This window comes from Lucilia cuprina, chromosome 6 (assembly GCF_022045245.1).
Source record: "Lucilia cuprina isolate Lc7/37 chromosome 6, ASM2204524v1, whole genome shotgun sequence".
Taxonomy (NCBI): domain Eukaryota; kingdom Metazoa; phylum Arthropoda; class Insecta; order Diptera; family Calliphoridae; genus Lucilia; species Lucilia cuprina.
Genome location: NC_060954.1, coordinates 6,457,823 through 6,468,881, shown reverse-complemented (window position 1 = coordinate 6,468,881; position 11,059 = coordinate 6,457,823). Strand labels below are relative to the sequence as shown.

Sequence of the window (11,059 nt, the reverse complement as noted above, 5' to 3'; positions counted from 1 at the left end):
TAAAAAATCAATTAATTTAATTTGAAAACGAATTTTACAGTATGTGGAATGTATTTGACAAATGTGTTGTGGGACGTATCTGGCCGACGAATTTAACTTCACACCCTTAACTTGAAATGCCTTGCAAATAAGTCTGGTTATTAAAAAAACGCTATGTTGCCAAATTTCAAATTGCAGATTTTTTACGATATTTAAATAAATTTTGTACAAAAAAGCTAAATAAATGCAAATAAGCTTAAAAATGTATACTTTTTCCTTAAAAATAGTTCTAGTTGAAAAATAGCTATGTTGCCAAATTTCACGAAAGAAATTTTCCTTTAAAATAAATTTAATTAAAAAAATGCCATGTTGCCAAATTTAAAGGTCATGATTTTTCTTTAATTTTTTTATAAATTATGTAGGGCGAGAAAGTTTTTATTGAAATTTTAAGCAAATTTACATTTTTTCAAAAAATGCTATGTTGCCAAATTTCACATGGTTTATTTTTAACAATTTTAAAAAAAATATATATCAAAAAAATACAAAATCCGTGTAATTAGTTATGTTTTAAACAATTTTTTTAAGTAGACTTAATTTGAAAAAATGCTATGTTTCAAATTTCACATTTTTCATTTTTAACAGTTTTTAAAGAAAATATTAAATTATATGCAAAACAACAGAAAAGTCGAAAGACGAAAAAGTTTTTATTTAAATTTTTATAGAAATTTGAAGCAAATTTACATTTTTTCCAAAAAAATGCTCTGTTGCCAAATTTCAAAATTTATATTTTTAGTAATTTTTTATGAAAGTGTAGCAAATTAATACAAAACCCATGTAATTGCTTAAGTTTAAAGCAAATAGACTTAATTTACAAAAAATGCTATTTTGCCGAATTTCAAATTGTTCATTTTTACAATTTTTAATAAAAATTTTAATTTATAATGCAAAACAACAGTAAATTCTTCAATTTTGTAGAAAATGTTTAATAAATAATTCAGTTTTTTTTTCGAAAAAAGCTATGTTGCCAAATTTCAAATTAAAAATTTTTCACTTTTTTATAAAAATTTTAAATAAATTTTGTAATGTGAGAAAAAGTTGTTTAAAATATTGCTTGAAATAAGATTTCAAAAAAATATTTTGAAAAAAATGCTACGTTGCCAAATTTCATATTAAGAATATTTTGCAGTTTTTGAAAAAAATTAACAGAAATGCGCAAAACTAGATAAATGTTATAATTTCCTTTAAAAATTTTACTTATTAAAAAATGCTAGTTTGCCAAATTTCATTTTAAAGTTTTTATCATACTATTGCTAGAAGTTTTGACGCTTTTATTGTGTTTCTGAAACCCCTTTACTTATTTATCCTGTAAAATAAGTTGAACTTCTTAATTTTATACTTTTCATTTGCTACTTCCAGAAACTTATGTTTGCATATCCTTGATATGCATTTCAGAAAAAAAAACTCATATACAGTTTTTCGAAATTAAAAAAGAAACTCACACACACCAAGTTTTTTAATTTGTTTGTCAGCATTGCAAAAAAAAAACTTTCAGTAATGAATAAAATATACCAAAAACAAGAAATAAACGCTTAAACCAATATCATTATAAAGTCATGAGGAACGCACATTTCTCATACTTCTCTACCCGCGCTTAAACCTAAGACAAACACACACCTGTCCTTTAAGAAACAAGCACACTTATTCACACAACACACTACTCATATGTAACACAAAGTTAAAGCTAACTTTACTTCACTTTGCCGTGCATTAATTAGATTCAAGAAGAAGGAACAAGAAGAAAAACAAATCAAGAAAAAATTTTAACTTTAAACACTTGACTGGAGGACAAAACTGTAAGCAAGTCAGGAAGAAAAAAAGAAGTAGAAAAAAATTCAGATAAATATAAAACGCATACATCAGCGCTATTATCACAAAAATAAAAAAACAATGTAGAATAAATTGTATATTTGTATATACAAAACATATCCTCAAGGATATGCATGTAGACACGTACATATATTTAACAAACCGACTTCAACAGCATATGTTTTTCTGTTGTTGTTTTAACAAAAAAACATATCCTTAAATCACACAACACGATTTCTTCATACGGCATTAAAATGATATATGACATTACTCATTAACATATTATCACATAGCATATGTCAAAATATTCGTATAAAGCTTTTTGCACGAAAAGGAACAGAAGATTATGAATCTTTTTTAAATTTAAGCTAATAAAACAATAGACTCGAAAGAGATTTACAAAAAAAAAAAAAAAATAAAGAAATTTCAATTGTTAAGGTAACAGAGTTTTACAGAAGAGCACAAAACTCTAGTTAAACTTTTAAAATGTTTTAAATAAAGTTTTGTTTAAAGACGAGCTTAAACTAAAGTTAAACTTAAACCTAACTAAACTTAAATTATGTTTAAATTATAATGGAATTAATTTATGACTTTAAAACCTTTAAAATAAAACGATTTTTAACAAAAAAATCCTCTTATTTGCAGAAAAATGCTACGTTGCCTAATTTCAATTAAGGCAAAAGTTCTAGTTTCTCTAAGGAAACTTAAAAGTTTAATTAAATCTTAAGTAAATATCCTTAAAATTACAACAATTTCATTATAATAACATTATTTCGAAAAAAAAATGATACGTTGCCAAATTTCAAATTGTTAAAAATTTCAAAATTTTATAAAAAATTTTATAAAAAATTTAAAAATTAATTGCTATGTTGCCAAATTTAAAGCTAAAATTTGTTTAACATTTTGTCTAGCTAAAGAAAATATTACAAAAAACTTAAAATTTTAAAAATTTTGTACCAATAAGTTGTTTAGCAAAAATTGCAACGTTGCCAAATTTCACATTTGGAAATTTTTTTAACAGTTTTAAAAGAAAATATTCAAAATTAACCTTAAAACAACTTGATTTTCTTTAAAAAAGCTTGATTTGAAATTGCTGTGTTGCCAAATTTCCAAATAAAAAAATTTTCAATAATTATTGTTATTAAAATTTTAAAAATTTATAAAATTTACAATTTTTTTTAATTTTCCTCGAAGACACTAAATCTTAAAAAAAAACAAAGTTCAATTAAAAAAAAACGTTAAATTCTTCTTCTGAAACTAAGTTAAATTCTGAAAATTTTGCTATATTGCCAAATTTCAAATTCCAAAAAAATTTCAGTTTTCCTTAGAAATATAACAAAATTACTTTTTGCGGTCTAGGTCCTTTAAAAATATGAAAATTTCTTTAAATATTAAGCCTGTTTAGTAAAAATTGCTATGATGCCAAATTTCAATATATTAAAATTTTTGCAATTTTTGTTAGAATTTTAGAAGTTTTATTGGAATTTAGTTTAAGATTTGAAATTCTTACTTTTATTTGCATTAAATTTAAGCTTTTTACAAAAATGCAATGTTGCCAAATTTCAAATGGGGGAGAACATTTTTCTAGTTTGTTTAAAAAAATTTTAAAATTAATTGATATTAAGTTAAATCGTATTAAGGATTTGAAATTCTTACTTTTATTTGCATTAAATTAGAGCTTTTTTTTATAAAAATGCTATGTTGCCAAATTTCAAAAGGGAGAAATTTTTCTAGTTTTTTTTTAAATCTTAAAGTTAATTGAAATTAAGTTAAATTGTATACTATTGAAGTAAAACTTATTAGAAATAAGCGTACTTTTGCAAAAAAAATGCTATGTTGCCAAATTTAATTTTAAAGAATTTTCGCAATTTTAGCAGAAAAATAATAAAAAAAATATTGAAAATTATCTAAAAGTATAACAATTTCCTAAAAAATTAAGTTTTGATTAAAAAAAATGTCAAATAGCCAAATTTCACTTTAAGCTTTTGAATAAAAACCTAAATTTAAATTGTTTCTATTTACATGCATATATAATATCTTCCTTTAGTTTCTTTTTTCTTTTATATAATTCTATAAATAAATTTCTTTTATTTTTGTATCTTTGCAGACATTAATAACAATTCTAAAGGACTTTAAACCTTAAGAAAGAAAAAAATTTTAACGTGGTAAATATAGAAGAAAGAAATACCACAAACACCAAGAAAAAAGAAAACACGACGTCACAGAGGATGTAAGAAGACAAACAGACAAAACAAAATAAGTAAAGAAAATATAAGCAAGTAAATCTTAACTTACCTTCTTATTAAAAACAAAATTTTTCTTTAAACCAACAACACGTGATTCGGTGTTTTGTTTTGACAACAACAAGAGAGAAAAGAAGCAAAAAAAAGTAAAAATCTTTACAAAACATTAAAATAACCTTCAAAATTTTCAAATAAAAGTAGACATTCTCGTGATAACACACTGTCTAGCTAAAGATTTTCCAAAAAGAAAAAAAAACGCAAGGAAAATAAAAGAAAAATATTTTTGAAAAATTTAACTGAATGTTAAAGGAATCAGAGGAAATCATTAAAAGGCGCAAACTGTCGTTAACGACAGATACTGCTGCTGCATATTTGGAAATAAATCATAACTCAAACACTATCAACAACACCACCACCACCATTATACCACCTGGTACACCACCAACACCTTTAGCTAACAGCATCATGGCTTTGGAAACAGAATCGGCAGAAGCTTTAGCTTTAACCACCACCACCTCGGCCACAGCACCCATTTCTCTTAGCACACCAAATATGATCAATAATAGCAATTCGATGACTACAACTACAGCTTTTAATTCGCTCACCGCTGCCGCCGCCAACAGTATGGTCAATACATTATTGGCCAATAATGTTACTACTAGACCAGCTGCCTCTATACCTGATCACTATAGCCTAAGATGGAATAATCATCAGAATCATTTAATGCGTGCTTTTGATGCTTTACTGCAGAGCAAAACTTTAGTGGATGTTACGCTCGTTTGTGCTGAGACCAGCATAAGGGCCCATAAAATGGTTTTATCAGCCTGTTCACCATTTTTTCAGCGTGTTTTTGCCGATACTCCCTGCAAACATCCTGTAATAGTGCTCAAAGATTTTCGTGGCTGGGTAGTGCAAGCCATCATCGATTTTATGTATCGTGGTGAGATAAGTGTGCCTCAGGAGAAGCTTCATACCTTAATAGATGCTGGAGAGTCTTTGCAAGTTCGTGGTTTGGTAGAAAGTTCAATACCCGAACATACTCCTACACCAGCTGCCTCACCAGATGATTTTGGCATGCTAGAAACCTCTTTATTATCTTCAGAATTAGAAAGATGTTCTAGTTTTGATGAAGAGTCCCCGTCGATGGTGACTTCAGGTTCCAAAATCATATTACCCTCACGTTTATTTGGTTCCTCATACAGACGTGAGAAGGAGCAACGCAAACGTGAAAGAGAACGTGATTTGGATCATGAATTGGAAAGTGATCAAGAAATGTTAAATGATTCTTTAAGTCACAACGATTTATGTACTTCCCCCATGCCACGGCGTAAACAGGCCAGACCCAGAAGAAGATCAGGAGAATTGACCCATGATATGATTAGCAAACCCACAACACCCACACCACAAGATCATAACAACGAACAACCACAAGATTTATGCAACAAAGATTCTAGTATTTCAGAAAATAAATCATCGACACCACAACCACCCACAGAGGCGCTCAGTGAAGATCCCTTAAAAACTGTGATTAAATCCGAATTAGCTGAACCGTTGGAAGATGATGAAGATCAAGTGGGTGGTCGTGACAGTGGCAATGATAGTCATGAACAACCTGAGGATCTAATTGTCAATGATAAGTCTTTGGATAATAATTCCAATTTTGATAATAACAATTCTCTGCCAGAGGTTTTAAACTCCACCGAAGAAATGGAGGAGGAAGATAGAGTAAACGAGGTTGAGCCTGAAGTAGAGGAGGATGAGGAGGAGGAAGAAGAGGATATTGAACAGTTAATACATCACACGAATGAGCTAAATAGAAGACGCAAATCTGCCTTGTCCATGAACTCTGATGGCCCAGAGGATTTGTGCACCACCAAAAAAGACAACGATACCAGTGGTCATCATTCGGCCTCCGATTATGAAGCAGATTGCAGCAATAACAACAATAGCACAAAATTAAATAATAATAACAATCGTATAGTTTTATCCTTAAAGGATATAAGACAATTGAATAAACCCTCATCCTCTTCGACACCCAACTCCTCCCAAAATAGCATGAATCCTTTTTCTTCGGCCAGCCTTAGAGATTTAAGATTAGATCGCGAACGTTCTATGGAAACACAATGTAAAATGGAAGTTTTAGAGGCTCAAATGCAGGCCGCCGCAGAAGCTGCTGCCGCTGCGGCTGCCAGAGGAGAGAATCCCTTCCAGCACATGGAACATCAAATGGATTTGTCTTTAGCCGCTGCTGCTGCAGCAGCCGCTGTCTCACAACAACACTCGAGAGAAAGAGATCAGGCTTTGCAACGTGAACATCGAGAAATGCAGCAACATAATGCTTATGCCAATAGTATACTAGGACAAATGGGTATGCCAGGCATGCCTCCTTTTGGACCCAATCCAGGAGCTCCCTCTGGCCCGGGAGGACCTTCGGCCCATGAACGTTTAGAAGAATCTATGAATCGTTTAAGCAAAGAATTTACACCTACTTCACCCATGAGCCTACCACCACACTACAATCCTCAAGATGGGCCACCACATCCACCCTCACCTTTGCCCTTTCCCGGTATGTCTTCATTGGCGCTAACTCCGCCGCACAGTGAGTACTTAAGTAGGTTTTTTAGGAAGAAAAAAACAAAATAATAAACACTTTCTATTTATTGCATCAAGTAAAAAAACGAAAACGAAAAAAAAAACAAACAAGTCCTTTAACCGTTTAGAGAAAGAAAAAGCTACTTTTTTATTCTTTAACAAACAACATATTAAATGTTTATAAAACAAGCGGAAATCCTTAATAAAATGTTATGTTAACGCATGTGAGAGCTTCTTCGGGATTCTGTTCATATTTTACATATTTATCCTTTTGCAAGGATCCTTTGATGTGTATGTTGAAGCAACATGTTTACTCTGTTTGTCATGTTTCTTTTGCTTTTGTTTTTATAACTTTTAACATTATGACATGACATTTACTTTTCGGATTGTTGTTTTTTTTCTCATACAAACATATTTTTTAATAAGTATCTTTATACAATATGTATGTATGTATTCTTGCCTCAATTGCAACTGTCTGCTAATAACTGTTGCGACTTTGTGACTTGTTTCACATCTAGCTACTGCGTTACTTCTTAGGAGTTACGTTTCTTTTTTGTCTCTAGTATTCCATCACTTGTTATTCCCCGTTTTGAGTTTACTTATTTTTGTACTTATGACACATGAATGCAACATGTGTTATGAGAAGGAGTTTCCTCCTTGAACTCTTATGCATTACATTAGGGAATGTGTGTAGATTGGTTGAAAGACCTTTGATGCGTGCATTATAGTAATGCAACAGTTGGGTATAGGCAGGAGGCAGTCTTTTAAATCAAATTATTATATTTTTATTGATGATGTTACAAGGACTTTGTCAGGATGTCAGGGGAATGAGAACAGAAGTATCTTTAGAGTTTTTTAAGAAATTTCTTTCTATATAACCATTTAATTACTTTGAAAAGCTTAAATTTTAATTTAATATAAAAATTTAGCAAAATTTAAAAAATTCACCACTAAAAATAAAAACTTACCTAGTTTTTTGTTTAGAATTATTGAGAAATGAAAAATATTTAAGAAAAATTAGGTCTTATTTAATTTCTGGATCACTTTCTTATGAATTTCTTAAAATTTTTTAATTTTTATCAAATTTAAACAAACTGAGGTGAGTTTTGGAAATTTTCTGACAAACACTTTCACATTTCTTAACATTTTGATGTCAATTGGCTAGAAATATTATTGGCTTTATTTAAAAACCCTCAATTTCAATTTTATATGAAAATTTTAAAATTCACCACTAAAAAGAAAAACTCACCACACCCGCATTTTTTGTTAAAAATATCAAAATCTTAAAAATATTAATAGAAAAAAGAGTTTAATTAAGATATTAAGCCATTTTTAGTTAAAATTTTATAATTTTGTAATAGTTTTTCCACTTTAAGTATAAATTCTATATGAAAGCCTTAATTTGGGTTTAATGAGTGCTTAACTAGAGTTATTTCAAGTCGTGAGGTGATTTAGTTTTAATATTTTAAAAAAATTTTCTTTTAAAGTTTTTTTTTCAACTTTAAACATTGACAAATAATCTAGCTTTTAGCACACATAATATTTCAGACTCAATAAACTTTTTCCACATTTACGATTTCATGATTTGTAATAAAAAACGAACAACAACAAAAACAAACAAAAAAACTTTAGCAAAACAGACAGTTAGTGTGATGACTTCCACTTAGTGTGTGTGTGTGTTTGTTACTTTCCACCACATGAAAATTTACAAACTGTACGTATTAATAATATCCGTTTACTTAAGGAGTAGTAAGATTCCCTTATACAATTTAAAATGGCAAGGAGGACATGCATGTAGATTTCTTTAATAAAAAAAATAAACAGAATAAAATGTGTCCTTACATATATTTATGCAGGATATATACAAAATAAATTAAAGACTGGCAAAGGAATTATGAAGGTAATGCGACAAAAATGAATGTTGAGTTTTTTTTTTGAAGCAATAAAAAAATTGTTTCCCACTAACTACTGCATAAATAACCTAAAGTCATAGAGGGGGGAAAAAGACCAAAATAAGAAATAATGTTTAAAAGTCATATGAGAAAAAACTAAAGCAAGAGTTATAGCCGACTCAAGTGGAATACTATTTTAAAGATAAGAACATACGGATAAGATGAGAGTGTTGAATTTCAAAAGTCTTTTTTATGTCAAAAACTTTCAATTGTTATTAAAATAGCTTAATTTTACTTAATATTTGAAAATTTGCAATATTCCAATATTCACCACTAAGTAGAAAAAACTCACCACACCTCAATTTTTGTTGAAACTAAATAATGAGATCAAAAACATCATGAAATTAACATTTTTCTTTAATTTTAAAGTAATCTCAAAATTTACCTAAAAGTAAAAACTCACCACACCTCAATTTTTCCATAAAAATAATACAAAGTTCAAAAACTTAAAAAAATTAACAATTTTTGCAAAGAAATTTACAATTTTATTTAATTTTACTGTAAATTAAAAATTCACCACTAAATAAAAAACTCACCACACCTCAATTTTTGAATAAAATTATTGAAAAATTTAATAACTTACAGAAATTAACAATTTTCTTTAATTTTAAAGTAAATTAAAAATTCACCTCTAAGTAAAAACTCACCACACCTCAAATTTTACATAAAAATTATACAAAGTTCAAAAAATTCAAGAAATTAAAAATTTTCTTAAAGGAATTTACAATTTTCTGTAATTTTAAAGTAAATTCAAAACTCACCACACCTTAATTTTTGCCTAAAATTAATAAAAAGTTTAAAAGCTTTTAGAAATTAACAATTTTCTTACATTTTAAAGAAAATTCAAAATTCACCACTAAGTAAAAAACTCACCACACCTAAATTTTTCTTAAAAATATCAAAAACTAAGCATTTGACTCAGATTTATACCCAACATAGCGCTCTTTTATAAAATATTATGCAAACGCGGAAAAACACGCCAAAAAATCCTTAGCACGGAAGTTAAGAGTTTATATGCCAAAATCTATAAAAAAGGAAATCATTTTTATAAGAAAAAAACCAAAGGCGGCATATATTTAAATCATATTCAATGCTTAATGCCAACAAATTAAAGTCAAAATCAACATAATGATTTGTTAAGAAGAAGAAGTAGAAAAAAGGAAAAACACAAATATATTCCTGTTTTGTTTCTCTCTCTATACCAAACAGAATTATTGTCTTCATAATAAAATGTGACATATAGTATTTTTTTCAGCACTACATATGCACACACATAGACAGACAACCTGACTAACTGTATTCAAATCATATTAATGTTTTTGAAATCTTAAGGAAGCTTTTGTCAAGGCTTTTGTTTAAATCATCATATTCTGCTTCATAATCATACAATCTTGCTGCAACCCCAGCACCATACTCTTTCATCACACACTCACATCCTTCTTTTTTATCTTTACTTTAGCTCGCTGCTTAATGTCAATATTATATGCGTTGTCATATGCTTTTTTTCTCTTGTTCCCTTTTTTTATACAATTTCAAGGATTCTATTGAGCAAGAAAAAAAAACAGAAATCTTTTAGTACCCAGTATATGTTAAGTTTTTCTACACCACTTATGCAATGAATTTGGTTTATTGTTAGTTACACATCCTTTGCAACATATAGAGTAAAAATCTTAAGAAATTACGTTTATTTGTTTCTATTGTTAGGCGCGTAGAGTGGGGGTTTAGTATATCTTCTACTAAACTCCTATATGGAGTTTTTGTGGAAAAAACACGGAACGTAAAATACTTCAAGCAGAAAATCTTAATAGAATAATAACAGCTATTGTTTCTTATGTCAAATTTATTAAATGAATATAAAACAATAGTAAATTTTGCTGGAGATATGTATGTTGAAATTAAAATAGCAGCTATTGATAAGAATCACTTAAGCTAAAAAAATGCAGAACTGCAGTTTGACTATAAAAAACAATTATAAATTTTTAATTGTAATTTAATATAAAAAAATTATTAGTTTTCTAGTTCAGTTCTAGTTCAGTTCTAGTTCAGTTCGAGTTCAGTTCCAGTTCAGTTCTAGTTCTGTTCTAGTTATGTTCTAGTTCTGTTCTAGTGCCGTTCTAATTCAGTTCTAGTTCAGTTCTAGTTCAGTTCTAGTTCAGTTCTAGTTCAGTTATAGTTCAGTTCTAGTTCAGTTCTAGTTCAGTTCTAGTGCCGTTCTAATTCAGTTCTAGTTCAGTTCTAGTTCTGTTATTCTTCTGTTCTAGTTCAGTTCTAGTTCTGTTATTCTTCTGTTCTAGTTCAGTTCTAGTTCAGTTCTAGTTTTGTTCTAGTTCTAGTTCTGTTCTAGTTGTGTTCTAGTTCTGTTCTAGTTCTGTTCTAGTTCTGTTCTAGTTCTGTTCTAGTTCTGTTCTAGTTCTGTTCTAGTTCTGT

At 28.7% G+C, this 11,059-nt stretch overlaps 1 protein-coding gene across 8 annotated transcripts in view; it reads left to right on the top strand.

The window, feature by feature from the left end:
- LOC111687896 (protein jim lovell) overlaps positions 1–11,059 on the top strand; it is a 237,561-nt gene that overhangs the window by 220,646 nt on the left and 5,856 nt on the right. For 5 of the 8 annotated variants that reach the window (XM_046954818.1, XM_046954819.1, XM_046954821.1 and 2 more), the window contains one exon: positions 3,953–6,699. In XM_046954818.1, coding sequence (XP_046810774.1) covers positions 4,389–6,699 — 2,311 coding nt within the window. In that variant the 5' untranslated portion in view covers positions 3,953–4,388. The remainder of the gene's footprint in view (positions 1–3,952; positions 6,700–11,059) is intronic. The other 3 variants (XM_023450374.2, XM_046954822.1, XM_046954823.1) reach the window with 2 other exon arrangements.